Genomic DNA, 20,372 nt, shown 5'->3' on the forward strand with positions numbered 1-20,372 from the left:
GCTTTCTAGGAACTTATCTTAAAGAAATAACCAGAGATGAAGAGATGTACTGATGTATGTGGTTCATAACATTATTGAAATAACAAAATTTGATACAAAAGGAGATTGATAAAACATATGTTCATAGCATAGAAGATAATTTCAAATAATGATACAGAAAAATATTAAGTTGTGGGAAAATGTTAACATGATACAAGCTTAACGAATAAGTAGATAACTAATTAATAAGTACAATATGATCCCAACTTTGTTAGAGAGTGCGTTCGTTGGAAAAGACAAAACCCACGAAGAAAATTGGTTTAAGTGATAACAGTGCTCCGCATCCTCACCACCACTTGGTATTATCAATCCTTTCAAATTTAGTCATTTTGGTAGGGGTGTAGTGGTATTTGTGGTTTAAATTTCTATTTCCCTAATGGCCAGTGATGTCAAGAAACTTTACATATATAATGTTTATTGACCATTTGGATATTCTCTTTTGTGAATTGCCTAATCAAGCTTCACTCCACTCCTTTCTCATTCTCACTCTTGTTCTCTCACTGTCTATCTCTGATCTGCAGGAGGAGTTCTTTATATATTTTGAGTACAAGTTCCTTGTTGGGAACTCTTTTCCCAGTCTGTGGCTTGTCTTTTACCCTCTTAATGGTTTCTTTTGATAAACAAAAAATTCTAATTTTGCTAAGTCCTTATTTTTTGATTGGTTATTTTCATGTTCTATTTTAGAAACCTATGTTTACTCAGGTTGGGAATCTTTTCTTATTCATTTTTAATCTTTCACATTTAGATCTAGAATCCATCTCCAATTTCTGTATATGGTGTGAGATAGGGGTCAAGTTTCTTTTCTTTTTCTTTCATGTGGGTATCCAGTTGATCCATCACCATTTGAAAAGACCACCTTTTCCCTCTTGAAATTGGCAGTGAAGCCTTTTTTTTTTTTAACTCTCATATATTGTCAGTAGGAATAAGAATTAATACAACCATTTTAGAACACTGACTGTATCTACTAAATCCAAACAACTAAATGACTTGTGCCATATGATGCAGCAATTCTACTCCCAACAGAAATTACAAACTTATTTCCACCAAATAAATGGCAATACCCTTAATAATAGACCAAACTGTAAATGATAAATTATGAAGCATATTTATAATGGACTACTTATATAGTGCTGAAAAAGAACAAACTGCTTTGACATAAAATAACATGGATGAATATACAGACATAACAGTGAGCTTTAATTGAAGTTTGAGAATAGGCAAAAATAATAAGAAAAGTCAGAAAAAAGGTTAACTTGGCCAGGGAGATGGGATTGACTGACTGGAGCAAGCATAAGAGAGCTTTCTGGAGAGCAGAATGTTTTATATCAGTTTGGGTGGTGGTCACACAAGTGTAGAGACATATAAAATTTATCAAGCTATACGTTTAGAATTTGTGCACCTTCTATGGCCGAGAAGAATAACAGCAATCAAGACATCAGACAAATGGGCAAAGGAAATGAACACGCAATTCTTAGGGAGAATAGGAATGGCCAGTAAACATAAAATATTCAATCTCAGCTCACAAATAATTAAAGATATTCAAATTAAAATGTGGATTTATTTTTTACTATAAGATTGGGGATAAATTAAGTAATTAAATTTTATTGATAAAATTATAAGAAACTGGCACTCTCAATGTATACAGACATAGCCATAGGGGAGGAAAATTTAACAGGAGTCATTAAAATTATAAATATTCACATGTTTTATATAAAATTCCAGAAAATGTTAATTAATCTGTAGTGGATCAGCGGTTGCCAGAGATTGTGGTGATGGCTGTACAACTCTGTGACTATACTAAAAACCATTGAACAGAACACCTTAAACGGGTGAATTGTATGGTATCTCAATAAAGCTATTATTAAAAAATTTAATGGTACACATAGAAAACAAAGTTGGAGGAAAAAATAAATGTAATATATTTGAGGTGGTAGGATTATGGGTGATTAAAGTAAAATTTTACTTTCCAGTTGTTGTGGTATGTATTTTCTAAGAAGAAATAGACCTGTTTTAAAAGAGCCAGTTGAATATCTCGGACTATTTAAATGCAAATAAGCAACATTACAATTATCCCTTTTATCTCTTTGTGGGTTGTGGGTTTTATATTTAAGCTGATATTTTTCTTAATGAAATAGTATTTTTTTATTATTATTTTTTTAAGGCGAGGCAACCTTTGGTTGATCTTACTAGATTGCAAGGAACTTGTCAGCTTACAATCTCTTATTTTATTTTTACTCCTAAAGCATTTGGTCTTCCTAGGTGATCTCCCCAACTACTAACCAGGCCCGACCCTGCTTAGCTTCTGAGATCAGAGAGAATCGGGCTGGTTCAGGGTAGGACTGCAGTAGACTCTTAATGATATATTAATGTATTTTCATAATATATTAAAGACATTACATTTTGTCATAGTATATGCATATGCGCGGTTTGGTCAGGAGGCGGAGGGAGTCATAACTTTAGGCAGATGGGGGTGCGGAAAGGGGGAGGGTCTCTGTCAACCTAGGTTCACTGTTTGCCCGTAATCAGGCCTTCTCCACCAAGGTGGTCCCTCTGCTTAAAAGCTGAAAGCTCAAGGCCCCTTTCACCCGCCGCTTCAAGGTTACCCCACCCGCAGAGGCTCGTCCAGGTCTTGTCTTCTCCTTTGGAGCAGGGGGGTCACAGCCCCCTCTCGAGGGAGCGGGGGTCACAGGCTGCAGGCAGGGGTCACAGTGTCACACGCAGCAGTCACGGGCCTCTAGCCTAGGACGCGCCCCGCCTGGGCCGGAGTCCTGGTTTCCCTCCCAGGAGGCCTTGGTCCCTCCCCCGAGGTCGGCGGCCCCTCCCCCAGGACCATGCCGCGGGTCCCAGGCTCCCCGCGCTCTAAGGCGGAGTCCCCGGGAGCCGGGCCCGAGGTCCCGCAGCCTGAGGGGCCTGCGCCGACCGCGTCGCGGTCCGCGTTCTCCTCGTCCTCCTTTCCCTCCGCGCGGCCGCCCTCCGCGAGCCCGGCCGTGGACGGGTCGCTGCTGCGCCAGGCCGCGTGGGGCGGGATGGCGGCCGGTGGGTTGCTGGAGGCCGGCCTGGCCCGGGTGCTCTTCTACCCGACGCTGCTGTACACGATGTTCCGCGGGAAGGTGCCGGGCCGCGCACACCGCGACTGGTACCACCGTATCGACCACACCGTGTTGTTGGGCGCGCTGCCGCTGCGGAGCATGACGCGCCGGGTGAGCCGGGCCGGGAGGCCGGACCGCTCCGGGCCTGGGAGCTGGGCGAGCGCCGCCCGGGCCTCGGCGTCCGGTTCTGAGCCCCCTCTTTACCTCGGCAGCTGATACAGGACGAGAACGTGCGCGGGGTGATCACCATGAACGAGGAGTATGAGACCAGGTTCCTGTGCAACTCCTCAAAGGTGAGGGGCTGGGGGCGCCTGCCAGCCTCACCCACCCCGGGGCCTGGGAGAGCCGAAGGAAGTTGGGGGAGGGGCCATTCAGGTCACCGTGCCCCAGAGACAGGTGTCCCAGGCTTTTTTGCCTCCTCCAGGAGGGTCTGGTGCTCTAGGCTTAAATGGCTGCGGCTGGGGATAGAAACTGTGAAATAGAAACTATTATGAAAGCCATTTAAAAGTAGAGTTGACAAAGTCAGATAACTTTCTACATAGATGTATTCTTAACTTGGGTAACTCACATCAGTAAGCAAAATTGAAGGGCAACTTTTCTGTGGGTTGATTTCATTCATTCAACAGTTAATGAGCACTAAGTATGCATCTGTAAGCGCTAACGCACTGCCCTAGGCATTTAAGATGAAGGCCATATAAACTCTAAGAAAAGCTATCCTTGCCCCTCCACCTCCCGCAGAGAGTGAATTTTTATCATAAAACTCTCCGTTGAAAAACTGCAGAGAGTTTATTTGGCTCTGGTTTAAGGGAATTTTTATTCCTATGTTAGGGCTATAATGGAATTTGAACGTACTATCATAACAAAGTTCAGGCCTAAAACATAATTTTCATTAAATGTGAGGTTTGTAGAACTCTCCAAATTGTTATTAGCCGTCGCCCTATGTTTATATAAAGATGTTGCCTTATCTTTATAGTGTGACATCTATTAGCACTACACAATTATCTTTCTTGTTTACTGATCTAGCCAGATGAAAATGCTGTTACTTTAACCTGTAGATATTCTGAAACCTTAAAAATATTTGTCATATTTAAAATATATTGATTAGTGATGGCACACATTTTTAAGAAATGGATAACAGTTCCTTGAATTTCCCAAAGGACCTTGCCACAAGGTCTCAGGAGCTATTAGTCAAAATGATAAATGTTCCTTAGCGTGGTCAGTCCTGCGGAGCAAGAGGAGTCGCAAAAAGTGGTTGGTCTCTTGATGTGATGTGTTGGCATTTATATGATGCAGCTATATCATCCCATCAGCTTACAGAAGTCTCCAAGGCAGTGGTTCTCACATTTTAATTTATCTAAAAATGATCTGACAGTCTTGTTAAAATGGCAGATTCCTAGGTACAACCCCAAGAAATTCTGAGTCAGGAACTTTAGGGTGGGGCTCAGGAATCTGAATATTTAGCAAGTTCCCCAGCTGTTTCTCGTGTAATTGATGCATAAGTCACATGTTGCAAAACTGCTATTATTTTTAATTTCATTAGCAACTTAAATATTGACCGGCATTCATAGTCATAAATTTTCTGGTTCCAGCTAGAGATTAATAACAAGAGTAGCTGGAGCCTATCAGAAGTCTAAAAGGAAAAAAAAAATGGGTTGCCCAGTTTGCCAGAGGCCTTATTTCTCCTGTTTGTGATTAAGTGATAATTGCACTAGCAAAGGTAGGTGCATTGTTTCAATTTTAAAATAACTATTTTCTACCACATATCCTCTCAAGAAAAAAGTGGTAAAAAAGAGACTTTAAGATAGAGTAATGAAAGTTCTTGTAAAATATAGTAGCCCAATCCTGCAACTAGATCACTGCACACATTATGCAAAAACAGTCGCACAACTTTTGTAGATGAATTTTATACAGCTAATATTTTGCACCTAAAGGTTCAAAGTGTCGGAAGGGCACTTTAAGGACACTTTAAGTCTTGGACATAATTCTAACTCAGCAGCTTAGCTATTTGATGAAAGACCAACCATGTAGGTCAGCCATTTAAAAAACATCTGTAAGAAGTTTCTTGTTTTTTAAAATAATAAAAAAAAGACAAACAAAACGAACAAAAACAAGAAAATAATAAATGGTATAGTCACTTGGTAGTAAACACTGAAGCTGCTTTGTTGCCTTTCTGCCTCTTGGGAGCTCATCTTCATACCACTAACATCAGGCTTTTTTCATCCTCTTTTATGCTGATGGACCTGGTTCCAGGAGTGGAAGAAACTAGGAGTTGAGCAGCTGCGACTCAGCACAGTAGACATGACTGGAATCCCAACCTTGGCTAACCTCCAGAAAGGAGTCCAGTTTGTTCTCAAGTACCAGTCGCTGGGCCAGAGTGTTTACGTGCATTGTAAGGCTGGGCGCTCCCGAAGTGCCACAATGGTGGCAGCTTATCTGATTCAGGTAGGAAAGGCCTTCCTGGACTGGTCCCATTTACAGCAGATTTCCAGAACTTCCGTAGCATGGTCTACTGGTGGGGCCTTGCTGGAAGGAGGCATGTCTCCAGTTTAAGGCTGTTGGGAGGTAGAAAGCACCTGATCTTTGTGGACAGGCTGATCTGTGGCTTTGCCACCTGCCAGCTATTAGACCTTAGGCAAAAGTGCGTTCCTCTCTCTGATGCTGTTTCCTCAAACTAAATGTGTTATGAGGCTTGAATGAGAAAGTACATCAAACACTGACAGCACATATTCAAAATCAGAGTTGAAAAGGATGTTAACACCAGCAAAAGGCTAGAAACACTTGTGATAAATAGCATGTCAGGAAATCTAGTACTGTAAATAGTACCATAGAGATAGTACTACAGATTTCTTCGAGTATTTCAGAGTGAAGTTCTGGATATTAGTTGTTAGAAACAGGACTCAATGGAATTTTGCCTATCAATTTGTTATGGTCAGCAGGTGGGAATGCTTACAAAAATATTTAAAAGCAAGTACTCTAGTCCATCATTCCATTACACACCCCCTGCTTGACTCATTTTTACCTGTTGGCACCTGCATTTACCAAGTTATGTGGATAGTTTAAGGAAAAAGGAAATGTAAAGATTACTAGCCTGGCCTTGTTTGTTTTACTGTGGACTGGTGAGTATATGATTTAACAATACTAACGCTGGAAACAGGGTCTCAGGAGGATATTTTACCTGAGAATTGAACCAGCCAGTTAGAAATCTGTATTTTCTTGGTTCTTTTGAGTTCTAAACCAGTAAGAATCCTTAGGACACAAAGATAACTCTTCTAGTCAATTGTAAAAAGTGCTCTGTTTTTCTAGCCATGGTGACAAGTTACTTAAAAATATCACTTTCTAGGAAACTTGTAACCACCTGTCCATCCAGCTCAGGGAGGACATCTAGTAAGCCTAGGCAGGCTTGAATTTAGGATTTAAGCTTCATGTTTGACCTTTTTCCAGGATTTGGTAGAGCAAGAATTAGGTAGAAAGACTGACTTGAGCCCCCCAGCCCATTACATAGGAATTTTGGACCAGTTAATTAAGGGCATTAAAGTGCTCTCATACACTTATATCTAGCATGGTGTTTAACTCCTCACAAAATGGAATTTTTGTTAAAAATGAAATTCTGGGAGCCCTTTAGCACTTGTCATTTGGTCAAGGACACCTTATACCTGCTTGTATCTCTGATTACCCAACCTTGAACTTCAGATGTACAACTGGAGTCCAGAGGAGGCTGTAACAGCCATCACCAAGATCCGGTCACACATCTACATCAGACCTGGCCAGATGGAAATTCTCAAGGAGTTCCACAGGGAGATTATTACAGAGGCAGCAAAGGATGAGACGTCATACATCACAGACATGAAGCATGTGGATTAGAAAGAACTCAAGACAACCCTGCTGGCTGCAGAATAAAAAAGTTTAACAGGACCAAAGGGGCTTAAGCCCAGACTTAACATAACAGAAATGTGCTAAGTAATGGATAATTTTGCTCCTTTTGTCTTGTTTCATTTTCTTGAAATAACACTGTTGTATGCCTAGAAAGATTTAGCATGGCTTCTTCTGTTCACATGGTATGGGGATGAGGGTGTCATCTTCTTTTTTCTTTCTTTTTTTTTTTTAATAAGGTCAACGAAATCTATTGTGCACCTACCATACCTAATGATATTTAGCACCATAACTCGAAGACATCTAACACCAGGAAAAGAGGAAAAATACTCAGCTCTGGCTTTTTGTCACTGTCAGAACCTCAATTCACTGGCCCCTCACTTTTGAACCACTGATCCTGTGTGTAGAAAGGGAAGTATGCGATTCAATCAGTATTGTGGCTGACTTAGAAATGTATGGGCATGTAATTAGTCTCCCTTAGGAAGTCATGCTTTCAGAATTCAAAACAGAGACATCTCTCTTCAAAAATGTTTATTTGTATGAACAGTTCCTAGCTCTTGACTTGGCTTAGAACTTTTTAAGAGTAGAGAGACCTTACATATTTGAGTTTGAAAAATGTTTCTGCTGTTGATTAGAGAGAATCCCTTCTACTTTTTTCTGGCTTACCCTTAGAGTAAGCCAAAAATCAAACCAAAGTATACATTTCCTGAAAGATAGATGAAAAAACAATAGATGGAATGTCCTGAATTCTAGAGTTGACTTGCTGGTGAAGGGCACTTTCAGTTTAGTCCATTCTCCTAACCAAAGCCTGAAAGAAAACTCTTAACACCTAACTCTTTGTGGAAAAATTACCAAGTAGCCACTCTACAGGCTACAGAAAGAAAAAGGAAGATTAGGCATTTTTCCTTCTGTCCAGGAGCCGGACGCTTCTATTTAACATTGATCAGGTCAGGGAAAGGGGGGAGGCTGTGCCTAAGATCCAAGAAGAGGCTTGACCTAAGCAACCTGCAGTGACGCATAGGATTGCCAGATGGCAGAAAACAGGCTGGCCTACTCTCAGTTCAAGCAGCCAGCTGAGCAACAGCAGTCTAAAAAGCCCCAAATGGGCCACCTCTATGGGTTCAGGGAAGGGCTGAGTGCTGCTTTTTGAATATGTGCCGAAAAATAACATCGTACTCTGAACTGGAGCCTTGGGGACTTCCAAGTTTGGATGGGTAAATGCTGGAAAAGGGAAGGACAAACCTCAGCTGTTTGTCTCTCCACAGCCTTAGGCCAACACAAACTGCAAATTGGTAAGCAGCACCTTAATGCCTCTGGTGACAGTTATAGCTGAAGTGGCAGGATCAAGCTTGTAGGTGTTGGCATCCTCCTTTTTATATCGGTCCCGAAAAACATAAATGCTCCCATTACAGCTGGCAATCTTCCAGAGGGAAGGAGCAGAGCTCCAGGCTTCAGGAAGGCAAAGCCTTGTAAAGCTATCTAGCAGGGGATTATAGCACACCAGGGAGTCCCCTTCAGCCACGATGAACACCAGATCCTTATGCACAGCTGCATGCATGCGGCCTGCGAAAGGCAGCACATAGGGCTTCACGTGGCACTTGTCTGTCTCTGTGTCAAAGCACTGGATGAGTCGGGAAGGTTTGGTAAACAAGTCCAGGTCACCCTCCTCCCCCCCTAGTAAGTAGATGATCCCGTTGAGGTTGGCTCCAGCGGCCCCTGACACAGCTACCTCTAGCTGGGTTGTCTCTGTCCAGACGTTATCACCTACCCGATAATAGATAACTGCATTGGAGAGGCTATCCTTCAGTGTCTTGCCACCCAGTGAATATATGGCATCTTTCTCAGGCACAGACACCAGGGTGTGCTGGAGCCGGTCTCGGGGCAAGGGCGCACACCACTCCCAGTCCACAGTGGCGTTGTTGCACTTCCACATGCGCCGTGGGATGGACCCTCCCACCACGTACAAGTCTCCACCATGCTTGCAGGCTGCAGTGATCTGGTGGCACAAGCTGTTTTGGCCACTTACACTGATGGAGTCGTCTTCTGCACAGTGCAAGGACACAGCCAACGAGTGAGTACGAGATGACTCTTTCCCGATCAGATAAATGTGCACATTCTCCCCAATTTCCTATTGACGAAATTAAAATTATAAATGATATCGGTTCTAGGCTAAGGGTCAGCTGAGATGCATATCCTTAAGGTACTGGACCACACACTTATCTTACTTTAACATATTCCCTTTTAGTTTTGTCATCCTGCTCTCTTCCAATAACTTTCTTTCAGGAATTTTATGCTAGAACAGAGAATGTGTCATATTCGTCCTTTCAGCTTTTAAAAAACTATCACGAGCTGGTGCTTCAGACAAAGTGTGCTTAAGATTGTTAAAGCAATGATGAAAGTAGTTCTCTCAAGGAGCTTTGGAGCTCAGAGGCTGGTGGCTTCTTGGCTCATACATACATCCTCCTTCACAGCTCTTAGTAACTTCAAGCCAGAGACCTTATTCACCAGCCACCAAAGAGGCCAGGCTAATTGAAGGCTATAATGTGTGGCTATTACAGTGTCCCAACTCTAAACAAATCTGCCTTACCTTTAAGCTAGTCCTGAGTGACTCTGCAAAAGCCTCTCTTTCTTCTTTATTAAAATTGATCCAGGCTTCTATTGCCTCTGTTGGGTTCTGGGAACATGGAACTCCATCTGTCAGAGTCAGAGGAAAGGCATGGTCAACAGGAATCTGACAGAGAAATTTAAAGCCAAAGGGTTTTAAAGATGTGAACCACTTTGTTAGACTACCACCATGTAGGTGTGTGTGTTTGTGTATGAGAAATTAACCTAAAATTGCCTTTTTAAAAAAATGATGGTTTGATGCACTCCCATTTCCCATAGAAGTAATCTACTAGGCTGCAGCACTCATATGTAAAGTATGATTATACCTCAGTTGCAGAGTCAGGATTACCAAAAGTTGGCCTGTAACTTAAAAGGTTTTTTAGATATCTCAACTTGTCCATCGTTAATTTACTTAGGTGACTAGTCCCATAGGTGTATGCAAAGTGCAGGACAGATGAGTAAGTACACTTATGCACAGGAGAGATTTGAGTATATGTATCAATGGTTCTTCACTTCCTTTTGTGGATAAGTGCTGCTTCTTTCGTTTTCCTAGCATCTTCCTCAGTAAAGGCCTCTGTCTCTAACAGCAACTACACTAAATCTTAACTCAGTTTCTTCCAGAAAGTATCTAAATTCCTACCAATAATACTATACACTAATACTGGGAAGCCTGAGGGTTCCTTTGTCCTGAACTAAACATCTATTGAACATCATGCCCAAGTAGCTGGGTATGATATCCCTCCTCCCTCAACTTACCCGAGATGATATCAGTGAGTAGATGGTGGGGCAAGTGGAGAAATTCCTCTGTGCTCTGCAGCTGGGCCAGGTGGGCCTTGGCACAGTGTTTGGCAGCAGTGTAGAGCTCAGGATCACTGTGCCGATCTGCCAGCCACATCACCTGAAGGCAATTCCCCACCTGCACTGTGCGGGCCAAAAACCGAGAACACTCCTCAAAGAGAGATGTCAGCTGATACATATCTGACACCTCATAAATTTCCTGCAGCTCGTCAGCTCGAAGTTTCACAGTCCCGTGGTAGATATAATCAACCAGGAGCTGGAAAACAGACTCACTGACATCCTGCAGCACTATCACCCGGTTGTGGGCCTCCTTCAGGTTGGAAGTGAACATGGACCTGAAGAAGCAGCTCTGAGCTGAGAGCACCAGCCTGTGGAGCTGAAACTCCCGGCCTTCCACTGAAATGGTGACATCAGCAAAGAGCTCTTCCTCCAGACACAGTTTCATGATGCCCTGAACCACACGGCCTGAGTGTGAACGATCTTTGAAAGTGTAGTTCACAAAGTAGTTCTCATCCATGGATGCTCCAGGCTCCTCTGGTGATTCCATGGTAGCCAACTTCTCTCTCTGCCAGCTGTCTGCAAAGCAACACCACCCTCAGTAACTTGGGGAATCCACAGCCACAGTCCATTAATCAAACAGTCCAAATTCAGGGAAGAAGAAGGAAAAAGCAAAGTAGGTCCATATTGGCCTTAGTCCTGGCTTTGTCAGTAACAGCTTTGATGCTCTCCTCCAACCACAACTGGGTTCATTCTCCTGCAGTGGCAACCTCATCCCTAATAAGTCAATGAAATTTCCTACTCTGAGTGTTTCCCTGAGAAAACACTGAATATTCCTTTCCACGATGTAACAAAAGGCTTGGTATTTAGGTCAATGTAGGGAGAAAGCCTATGATCTTAAAAGCCTGGCAAAAAGCCTTACAAACCAAGTAACTATTGGATATAAAACTAGTGAGGCATTGGGGAGCAGAACTAAACAACAAAGGCTCCCAAGACCTAGTGGGTGTCCAGGCAGGTCCCCCATACCCGCTCTGAAGCCGCGCGCAGGGAGTTCAAATTCCAATGAGAGGCTTAGCTGGGACATCGGTCAGGCCCACATTTGTTTTCTTGTGAGCTTTCTCCCCCGCCCTTCCCCTTATCTCCCTAATGACTCCCCAAGGATCCCTCCCAGAACTCGAGACAGTCCAGACGTCCCCAGCCCGGGGCACGAGGAGGCCTACTGCTACGTGTAGTGTCGCCGCTCCACCTATAGTTACTTAGGAAACGGTCGCCAGGGAAACCGTTCTTCTCTCCCGTCCCCTACTCACTATGCCCCGCAGCCCCTGTCAAAAGCTTAGTTTAGGGAACAAGGGAGGGATATGGAATGTAGAACCAGAATGCCTTCCCCTCATCTCACCCGTCCGGTTCTTTAGAGTCCTCGCTTTCTTTCCAGCCGCTGCCAAGCTAGGGCTCTGTTCACCTCACAGTTTCCTCACCTGCTTGCCTTGTTTTCTCACCTGCGTTCCCTCCTTTCATTCCGAAGCCCAGAAACCGGAATCTCTGCTTCCTACCCCGCGACTGCCCGGAAGAATATGTGATGCACACTTCCGCTTCCGGTCCGTGCCCTTGAGGCTCCGTGTCCTGTGGGTTTTGCTCCGCTGCTTGATCTGCATCCGGAAAACATGGCGGCGGTAGCGGCAAGGGGCTGTTGGCGGAGGCTTGTGGGGGCCGTGGCGCTGCCCAGGGGTGAGCAGGAGACAGTCGGATGAGGCCCGAGGCAGGAGCAGCAGCGCTGCCTGCTCAGGGAGCCCCTCAGGACTCACCTTGCGCTCTTGTGCCTTTTATCTCCCCGTACAGTGGCAGGGAGACCCTCGGTGCTGTTGCTGCCGATGAGAAGGGAAAGCACGGCGGCTGACTCGCGCCGTGAGTATGTGCGAGCCCGGCCCTTCTCGGGACTACAGATGGGAGCCCTTTCATTCCTTTTGTCAGCTGTTTGTCCTTGCTCTGGGATGCCCTTTCTCGTGTCCTGGCAAATCTCTGCTTGTCCTTGGAGACCTAATTGCAATGGTCTTTACTCCGCAGGCAGAATCGGGCCCTCCTGGAGTCCTTAGAGCCGGTCCCTTATGGCCCTGATTGCCCCCATGTTCATTTCTGTGATTACTTTTTTCTTTGATTAAACTGTCAGTAATTTGAGAGCTGAAAACATAACCTTTGGGCCTCAGCGTAGTGTAGAGCTTGCTCACATTAATTGAGTGCTTATTTTGTGCTGGTCACTTTACAAAGTGTTTTAGCGAATGCTCTTATTTAGTCCTCACAACAGTCTTATGAAGTAGATAGTATTGTGCTCCTCATACTATAGATCAGGAAACTATCCAGAGAAGTAAGTTGCCCAGGGTCATAGCACCAGCTGAGTGACAGAGCAAACCTGCCTGCTGCCAAGGCAGAGAACACTGAACCATTACCTTGCAGTCAATGATATGTGGGTACTCAGTGATTTCGAGCTGCATGAATGAGATATGTGACAGTCAACATAAGCCGACTGGGAGTCAGAAGACCTGCATTTTCCCCTTTTTGGGCCTCAGTTTCCTCGTCTTTGTAAAAAAAAAAAAAAAATAGGAAGGAGGTTCCACTAGATAATCTGTGAGGGATCTTAAGCCCTGAAATTCTTAGCTTGAGAACCTGCTATGAGCCTGGTGCTAAGGAGATTCACAGAAACCCAAGAGACTGGATGCAGGGCTGGCTGCTGCCTTTGCCATTCCTTGGTTAAATATGCCTTCTCCTTCCAGCCACTGTCAGACCACGGAATGATGTGGCCCACAAACAGCTCTCAGCTTTTGGAGAATATGTGGCTGAAATCCTTCCCAAGTATGTCCAACAAGTTCAGGTAATATTCACTACTGTTGTTTGGTCTGGGACAAGAAAAACCATATTCTCAGGTCATGTGGGAGTGAGCATCCCGGTATCAAAAAAACCCACAGATCCTTTCATCCCATCTTAGGCTTCTTTCTCTACCTTAAACCAGGAGAATCAGCTGAAGTTAGCTGTTCCCTCAGTAGCCCTTTGTTGTCTCTCCCCTCCTGTTCCATGCCTGCAGGTGTCCTGCTTCAATGAGTTAGAGATCTGTATCCATCCTGATGGAGTCATCCCAGTGCTCACTTTTCTCAAGGATCACAGTAACGCACAGTTCAAATCTTTGGCTGACCTGACAGCAGTGGACATCCCCACACGGCAGAACCGTTTTGAGGTCAGTGAGGAGATTTGAGAAGGTTTGGGAAGAAAAGAAGGGACAGGAAGGTGACAGCTACCACTGGGATCCATAGCCTTCTTAGTTTCAGTCTGGGTCAGAGACTTCAACACAGCAGTTAAACTGGGGCCTCAGAAGCAGGCAGACCTCAAGTTTGAATCCTGGATCTGCCACTCATAGGCTGTGTAACTTCAAACATTTTGTTTAATCTTTCTGAGTTTTAGTTTTCTTATGTACAAAATAAGTATAAAATTGTCCTTACCTCATAGAGTGGTGTGAGGATTATATAAGATAGTACAGATAGATTGCTAGCATACAATAAGTTTTTAATACTTACTGATATTTACTGATCATGTACTGTTGCCAGATCCTGGGATTGAGAAAGAAATAATACTGAATACCTGTTCTGGAGTCTCCCATAGTCCCCCTGTGAGGGAGGACACATAAACAGCTTACTGTAATAAACATATAACACATGGGATGTTATAGAAATGCTGTAGGAATGCCAGCCCTGTCTGAGAGGCTTCTTTGAAGAGAGAGAATTTTTGTGCTGAATCTTAAGGGATGACCAGGAGACCAGGAATTAGCCCAGTAAGGATTGGGGTTTGGAGATGGGGTCAGACAACACCCCAGACAAAGGGAATAGCATAAACAAAGATAAACGTGCTGACATGCTGAGCTATTGCATGGCTTAGGCCTTTCAAAGTAGTTATAAGTATAGGAGGATCTTGAGGTTTTGAGCTTTGGACGGAAGGCAGGTTCACAGAGTGGAACCCAACCCACCCTATATCTTCATCATCATTGGTGCTCCCACTCAGGGACTCCTGCCTCAGACCCTTCAGCCTGTGGCCATCTTGGTTTTCCAGCTCCCTCTGTTCTCCTAGATTGTTTACAACCTACTCTCTCTGCGCTTCAACTCCCGGATCCGTGTAAAGACTTACACGGATGAGCTGACACCCATTGAGTCCACTGTCTCTGTGCACAAGGCAGCCAACTGGTATGAGAGGGAGGTAAGTTAAAATAGACACATTAGTCTAAGCCATGCCTCCCTGAACATGCTCAATCTCATCTGATCTCAGAAGCTAAGCAGGGTCACGCCTGGTTAGTACTTAGATGGGAGACCACCTAGGAATACCAGGTGCTTTAGGTGTTTTAATGGATGGATGGATGGATGGATGGATGGATGGATGGATGGATGAAAGAAATAAAATAGACATGTTGGATCCTGCCTCTGGGCTAGAGTTGCAGAATTGGTTGAAACTACTGGATGCAGCATAGCACCTCACCCCTGTGTTGCCACTGATGGACTAGTTGCTTGAGGGCCTCTTTTTTCTAGATATGGGACATGTTTGGAGTCTTCTTTGCTAACCACCCTGACCTAAGAAGGATCCTGACAGACTATGGCTTTGAAGGACATCCTTTCCGGAAAGACTTCCCCCTGTCTGGCTACGTTGAGGTGGGAGCCTTGGAACTGGGGTAGCAGCTCAGGGAGGGACTGGCAGGGAATGTGGGGGATCATGGGTGTGGCAGGAAGAACGGTTCGTGGATTGTGGTGGTTTAAGAGCATTGGCTCCAGATTCAATTCCTGACTCCATTTTTGTAATCTGAGGCAAGTTTTCTCATCTACAAAATGGACACAGTAATAGTACTTAAGATTTGCGGCATGCTAAATGATTTATGTGTAAACCCTGGTGTGTTATAAATGCTTAGTTGATGTTAGCCATTATTGTAGTCATTTTAATGACCAGGGCAACCTTGAGGACATACTTAGTCTGTCCACAAGATCTGAAAGTGGAGTATCATTTTACCCTGTCCTGGATCTCTGAGAAGGGAGCTGACGAAGAAGACACTAAATGTTCAGCCCTTGAAAATGGCCGGAGGCAGGAGCAGTAAGGTGACTACAAAGGCCTTACAAAGAATTCAGTGCTGCAGGTTGTTTACTAGTAGGAGGATGGACTATGGTATACATACAGGTAATTTTGTAGCAAAGTAATCTTTTAGAAATGTTGAGAGTGGCAATCCAGCCCTTCTCTTTAGTACCCAAATGCTCCTCTTGTGCATGGTTCCATTTCCTTCTCAGGCTACTTCTGGTCAGGGCTACTTCACTCTCATCTCACCTTCAGTCGCCCCTACGGTCCCCCTAATCTGATTTGCCTCTTCACTCCAGTACCTGTTTGTCCTTACCATGTCCAGCTGATCCTCCAATAACAAGAAAAGCCAGATTGATTGCCTTACATCTTGACAGTGATAATGCCAAGGCCACAGGGTCTGAACTTGAGTGCTTGCTAGTTTAGGTTTACTCTCTTTCAGTTACTGATTTGCTTCCTAATCCTGGGCAAATGCTTACTATTACCTTATGAGAATGCGGATGGGTGAGCAAAGTCAGTTCTGCTGGAACAGACGCTCAGAGCTCATGATGTGGGGGTGGTGGGCAGGGGAGCCTGACTGGGTGATGGTAGGGCATGAGGTAGAGGCCATTTTGGACTGTGACTGAGACGTGACTTGATAGATAACACAGATGTGGACGGAGACTTAGTGACAGAGACTGGGACAAGAGCCAAGGACAGAGAAGTAAAGGAGCTGGAGAAATCACCCATGGCCTTGGAAAAAGTGTGCTTCTTACTGGAACAAGGCCTTCCCCAGTGCACAGACCTGCCTTTCTCTTCTGCAGTTACGCTATGACGATGAAGTGAAACGAGTGGTGGCCGAGCCAGTGGAGTTGGCCCAAGAGTTCCGCAAGTTTGACCTGAATAGTCCATGGGAGGCTTTTCCTGCCTATCGCCAGCCTCCTGAGAGTCTCAAGCTGGAAGCCGGAGACAAGAAACCCGAAACCAAGTAGCTTCAGGGAAGGCATGTGGATCCTAGAAAGCGCCTTATCTATAACTGAGTGTGTAAATAAAATCCTACTTAAAACTCCCCACTTCCTCTGTGCTCATGAAGCTTTGACTCAGGAGAGAGGAGATGCAGACGGGTTTTCCTTGCTCCCTTAGACTAACAAAACACAGTCTGTTTTAATGGGACTAAATAGTGCAGTTGTAGACATGATGACCTGTAGTCGTGGATATATTTCTGAAAGAGGGATTCTGGAGCTGAAATTAAAAGATCCCATAGTCCACTGGGCTCAGGATGGGTGTGGCATGGCCCTTCTGGAAAACTGGAGGGGGTCCCAACAACTTCTGGAGAAAGCCCTTTGTCTGGTGGTAGCTGATGGATCCAGGAGCCTGGGTGGAACAAGGAAACCCTGACCTACCCTCATCCCATCCAAACAGCCACAGGGATCCATGAGCCAACAGCCAGAACCAGGAAGAGTTGCAGCTCATTTTTGAGGCTTAAACCCTGCATCCTGCTCCTTGAAACCTGATAGCCCATCATGCTAGGGCTAAGGAATCTTCTTGGACTCTGGTCTGAGCCAAGAATGTTGTAAGCAAGCAAAGGAGGTCCCAGAGATTGGGCAAAAGACAGGAACTGTAGATCTGTCTCCCAGGGGATAAGACGCCCTAACCCAGCTGGTCAGGGGTCTCTTAAGCCATGGCTGAGTGCCAGAGGTACTCGGCTCTGCCAGTCCATTGGCTGGCCGGCCATGCAGTTGGAGGACCAGGCTTTGCAGCTGATGCTCTTGGCTGCTGAGGGGCTCCCTGGAGGCTGGGCTGGACTGGCTGTCAGGACTTGGGCACAGCTGTAGGATGTCTTGGATGTGAGGACAGAAAGCAAGGTAGTGTTATTGCATGGGCTCTTCCTTACCTCTTGGGAGGGTCAAGCTAGAGCTGTTTGCTACCAAACATTTTTCTATTAACTAAGCATCCCGCCCATCTGGGCAGGAACAGGCTGAAGGCCTGACAAGCAGCAGGGAGCTAGGCTCCTACTGCCAACACCAAAGATTCCACATTTGTAAGGGATGGAAAGAGCCCCTGGGAAGCCAGAACCAGCCCCTCCCTGTTTAGCCTTGAAGACTGACACGAAAAGCAGGGAACGCCTGGGCAGCCTGCAGTGGAAAGTTGGAGCCATGGTGTGTGGCAAACGGATGCAGGAGCAGAGAGCAGCTAGGAAGAGTAAGACTCAGAGGACGTGGTGGGGCATGGCAGGGAAAATGCGGTTCCTGGCCTCCCTAATAGTTGCCACTTGCCTCCTCCCTGGGGTGACTACAACCCAGCACCATGCAGGTACCGGGACTTCAGGGTGGGGTGGATGGGAACCAAGGAAGGCGGCTGGCTGATAGTTAATAGTTGGTTCTATTTGAGCTTAGCAGGGCCTAGGAACTGTGGGCAGGTTCAGTACCAGGCTGACCTGTGCTGTGGGGGCTGTGGGGGCCCCACCCTCAGAACTGGAGAAGTCCAGGTAAAGTCAGGGAGGTAGTCCTAGGTGCTCTCAATGCCGGCCCTGGATAGAATTGGGCCTGGGCTTATTCCAAATGTTGCACAAAGCAGCACCTCTTGACCTGCCCTGGGCTTGGAACAAGCATTCCAAGGGCCTGGCAGCACCCTGGGGTGGGATGAAGGAAGCTGAAACAGACATCCTGCCTTCCACACCATCACTGCTGAGGAGCAAGGAAGAAGTGGGTTCTTCCTAAAGGGGTCTTCAACCTTTGGGGAGGGTCAGCGGCATTGTTAGGTTACACTGTCCCCAGATGCTTATAGGGAGGGGAAGTGGAAGTAAAGTGTCTTGTGACCCGTTGGCCTGGAGCTCTTGGCCAAGGGAACTGTAGAAGTTCAAGGAGGAGTCCTGGACATTTGCCAAGGTGGTATCTGGGTTTGGGATGATGATTCTGGGATCATAAGACCTATGCCTGGGAGGGTGAATGTCAATGTGCATGTGCGTGTAGGGGGAGGGGACGTGGGATGGCATTCTTGCTCTTTTGCAGCTAGAAGAACCTCTAGGCACCCTTGCCAGGCAGCTGAGGGGCACTCCTGGGAGGCTGGGGTGTTCAGGGCAGAGCTTGGCAGGGGCCTGACTTCTCTCTGCTGCCCCAGGGCAGCCCATGGACAGCACCAACGTGGGAGGTGGCCTGCAGGAGCCAGAGGCCCCGGAAGTGATGTTTGAGGTCTCTCCTCCAGCCTGGGACAGGGGGGGTGGGAGTGTCCAAAGGTCCCTAAGTTCAGGGTTGGGAAGGGGGATGTCTCAAGCTGTGTCTGCTAGAGGATGGGAGGCAACCTAGCATGGGCCCTAATGCCTGCTTATGCCCCCCCCCCGCCCACTCTTGCTCCCTGCCTTGCCCCCCGGGACCCCAGCCCACCCCTGACATAGATCCCCTTGCAGCTGCTCTGGGCTGGGCTGGAGCTGGATGTCATGGGGCAGCTGCACATCCAGGACGAGGAACTGGCGTCCACACGTCCAGGCCACCGACTCAGGCTTCTTCTGCAGCACAACGTGCCCAGTGACTTGGAGGGTGCTAAGCAGCGGCTGCAGCAGTTCCAGGACCTACGGAAGGGGCCTCCTCTTAGCCCTTGGGACTTTGAAAATCTGCTCCTCACAGGTCTATCCTGTGTCTACCGGCTCCACAAGGCTGGCGAGGCTGAGGAGAGGGGTCGCTGGGCCCAGGTCTTTGCCCTCCTGGCACAGGAAACACTCTGGGACCTGTGTAAGGGCTTCTGCCCCCATGACCAGCCCCCTTCCCTGGGACCCTGGGCTTTGATCCTTGACCCCTTCCCCTGACCCTTCCCTTTCACTTGCCTGCCTCTCCACCCACACCCCCAAGCCAGACCTATCCTGGGAAAGGGCTTCCATCTGGTACCTAGTTCTTCCTGTGTCCTGGTCTCTGGGCTTGACTTGTACCCTGGACCCCTGTTTACTCCTCCCCCATCTTCTTCCCTGGGTCCTGACAGGCTAAGAGCCAGGGCTCTAGGTTGTAGGCAGCAGGTGCAGGGCTAAAGGCAGAGTTGCACATTTTTGGAGGTTGAGCAGTGTGTTTAAGAGATGTTAAAAGCAAAGCTGCCAAGTAAGGCCAGGTCAGACCCTCCAGCTCCCGGCAGTTGGTGAGAAGACTTGTAGAATCTAACAGGAACCTGGTAAGTGCTCAGCACCCATTCCTAATTTAGATACCACTTTTAAACCCAACCAGTCCTCTGGGATCCCTGAACCTCCAAGTTCCCCATTTGGGCTGGGAGAAAAGATTGGACATTTTTAGTTTGGTCTGTTGGAGAAAAGAAAGGTAACAGAGGAATACACTTTTCTTGGTGGGGGGGGGGATTTTTTTTTTTGTTTAGTCCCTCGACAAGGCTTATGAGATGAACACCTTAGAACGAAGTGAGGCTGGGAGGGGGCTGATGGAGAGACGAGCTGCGGCTGGCTGGTATAGCCCTGATCCTGTGTTGCTCATCCTATAAAATGTTCTGTTGCGGCCTCTTGGAGCCTGTATCCTTCCATGTCAGAGTAAGCTGTTTAACCCCTGTCCTGAGAGAATCACCCTCCTTCTCCTGGGAGGGCAGGAATTGGGGCAACCAGGTATCAACTGCTCATCCCATTCACATGCCCTACTGGAAGAAGGCATGTGCTGTGTCTTCGAATCCCATACCCCCGGAGAGGTAGCAGGGTGTTGCCCCTTGTCACAAAAGGGAATCACCCATCAGTGGGCCCTAAATATGACGTCGAAGGTCAATGGGGAGGAGTCAGAGGGACTGCCTGGAAAGGGACCTGAAGGGGAGGCCCACAACGGCTTAGGTTAGTAGGGTTCAATCAAATTCCCACCTACTTGCCCTCCCAGGGCCTCACCGAATCCTGCCCTCTGACCTCTCACCCTGACCCTGCACCTGTATTAG

The 20,372-nt window shown here is 46.4% G+C and overlaps 4 protein-coding genes across 9 annotated transcripts; 3 read left to right on the forward strand and 1 right to left on the reverse strand.

Moving 5' to 3' along the window:
• The first annotated feature begins 2,643 nt into the window (after nucleotides 1-2,643).
• PTPMT1 (protein tyrosine phosphatase mitochondrial 1) lies at nucleotides 2,644-7,475 on the forward strand. 2 transcript variants are annotated; one of them, XR_001597146.2, is made up of 5 exons: nucleotides 2,644-3,239; nucleotides 3,341-3,421; nucleotides 5,379-5,570; nucleotides 6,819-7,085; nucleotides 7,238-7,475. XR_001597146.2 is itself a non-coding variant. In XM_016146607.2 (4 exons), exons 1-4 carry the CDS (start codon nucleotides 2,871-2,873, stop codon nucleotides 6,987-6,989), a joined length of 813 nt encoding a protein of 270 aa, XP_016002093.1. In that variant the 5' UTR covers nucleotides 2,644-2,870; the 3' UTR covers nucleotides 6,990-7,154. The 2 variants fall into 2 exon arrangements, 1 of the variants encoding a protein (XP_016002093.1); XM_016146607.2 differs by lacking the exon at nucleotides 7,238-7,475 and having other exon boundaries at nucleotides 6,819-7,154.
• Nucleotides 7,476-7,514: 39 nt separating this feature from the next.
• Nucleotides 7,515-11,996, reverse strand: KBTBD4 (kelch repeat and BTB domain containing 4). Of its 5 annotated transcripts, none has more exons than XM_016146603.2 (4): nucleotides 11,894-11,996; nucleotides 10,359-10,976; nucleotides 9,586-9,692; nucleotides 7,515-9,126 (listed from the first exon to the last, which is right to left on the reverse strand). In XM_016146603.2, the coding sequence occupies exons 1-4, from the start codon at nucleotides 11,910-11,912 to the stop codon at nucleotides 8,266-8,268; spliced, it is 1,605 nt and encodes a 534-aa protein (XP_016002089.1). In that variant the 5' UTR covers nucleotides 11,913-11,996; the 3' UTR covers nucleotides 7,515-8,265. The 5 variants fall into 5 exon arrangements, with proteins under 5 accessions (XP_016002089.1, XP_016002090.1, XP_016002088.1 ...); XM_016146604.2 differs by having other exon boundaries at nucleotides 11,794-11,977; XM_016146602.2 differs by having other exon boundaries at nucleotides 11,873-11,971.
• On the forward strand, nucleotides 11,992-16,540 carry NDUFS3 (NADH:ubiquinone oxidoreductase core subunit S3). The gene is made up of 7 exons (XM_036220220.1): nucleotides 11,992-12,122; nucleotides 12,234-12,299; nucleotides 13,163-13,260; nucleotides 13,471-13,620; nucleotides 14,505-14,630; nucleotides 14,957-15,076; nucleotides 16,292-16,540. Exons 1-7 carry the CDS (start codon nucleotides 12,059-12,061, stop codon nucleotides 16,457-16,459), a joined length of 792 nt encoding a protein of 263 aa, XP_036076113.1. The 5' UTR covers nucleotides 11,992-12,058; the 3' UTR covers nucleotides 16,460-16,540.
• A 123-nt stretch (nucleotides 16,541-16,663) lies between these two features.
• FAM180B (family with sequence similarity 180 member B) lies at nucleotides 16,664-20,341 on the forward strand. The gene is made up of 3 exons (XM_016146608.2): nucleotides 16,664-17,780; nucleotides 18,588-18,658; nucleotides 18,874-20,341. The coding sequence occupies exons 1-3, from the start codon at nucleotides 17,516-17,518 to the stop codon at nucleotides 19,267-19,269; spliced, it is 732 nt and encodes a 243-aa protein (XP_016002094.2). The 5' UTR covers nucleotides 16,664-17,515; the 3' UTR covers nucleotides 19,270-20,341.
• The last annotated feature ends 31 nt before the right edge of the window (nucleotides 20,342-20,372 follow it).

The sequence above is a fragment of the Rousettus aegyptiacus genome, unplaced genomic scaffold, assembly GCF_014176215.1.
Source record: "Rousettus aegyptiacus isolate mRouAeg1 unplaced genomic scaffold, mRouAeg1.p scaffold_m13_p_5, whole genome shotgun sequence".
Taxonomy (NCBI): Eukaryota; Metazoa; Chordata; class Mammalia; order Chiroptera; family Pteropodidae; genus Rousettus; species Rousettus aegyptiacus.

What these genes read in the sequence shown, in the direction of transcription:
- NDUFS3 (XM_036220220.1), top strand. Translation starts at nt 12,059, where the DNA reads ATGGCGGCGGTAGCGGCAAGGGGCTGTTGGCGGAGGCTTGTGGGGGCC. An exon ending in AGTATGTCCAACAAGTTCAG is followed by an intron (nt 13,261 to 13,470) that starts GTAATATTCACT and finishes CCATGCCTGCAG; the next exon opens with GTGTCCTGCTTCAATGAGTT. An exon ending in CACGGCAGAACCGTTTTGAG is followed by an intron (nt 13,621 to 14,504) that starts GTCAGTGAGGAG and finishes CTGTTCTCCTAG; the next exon opens with ATTGTTTACAACCTACTCTC.
- KBTBD4 (XM_016146602.2), bottom strand. Translation starts at nt 11,912, where the DNA reads ATGAAAGGAGGGAACGCAGGTGAGAAAACAAGGCAAGCAG. An exon ending in TGAGAAAACAAGGCAAGCAG is followed by an intron (nt 10,977 to 11,872) that starts GTGAGGAAACTG and finishes GTTGCTTTGCAG; the next exon opens with ACAGCTGGCAGAGAGAGAAG. An exon ending in CACTCAGGACTAGCTTAAAG is followed by an intron (nt 9,127 to 9,585) that starts GTAAGGCAGATT and finishes TTTCGTCAATAG; the next exon opens with GAAATTGGGGAGAATGTGCA.
- FAM180B (XM_016146608.2), top strand. Translation starts at nt 17,516, where the DNA reads ATGGAAAGAGCCCCTGGGAAGCCAGAACCAGCCCCTCCCTGTTTAGCC. An exon ending in TACAACCCAGCACCATGCAG is followed by an intron (nt 17,781 to 18,587) that starts GTACCGGGACTT and finishes CTGCTGCCCCAG; the next exon opens with GGCAGCCCATGGACAGCACC. An exon ending in CCCCGGAAGTGATGTTTGAG is followed by an intron (nt 18,659 to 18,873) that starts GTCTCTCCTCCA and finishes ATCCCCTTGCAG; the next exon opens with CTGCTCTGGGCTGGGCTGGA.
- PTPMT1 (XM_016146607.2), top strand. Translation starts at nt 2,871, where the DNA reads ATGCCGCGGGTCCCAGGCTCCCCGCGCTCTAAGGCGGAGTCCCCGGGA. An exon ending in TGCGGAGCATGACGCGCCGG is followed by an intron (nt 3,240 to 3,340) that starts GTGAGCCGGGCC and finishes TTACCTCGGCAG; the next exon opens with CTGATACAGGACGAGAACGT. An exon ending in TCCTGTGCAACTCCTCAAAG is followed by an intron (nt 3,422 to 5,378) that starts GTGAGGGGCTGG and finishes ACCTGGTTCCAG; the next exon opens with GAGTGGAAGAAACTAGGAGT.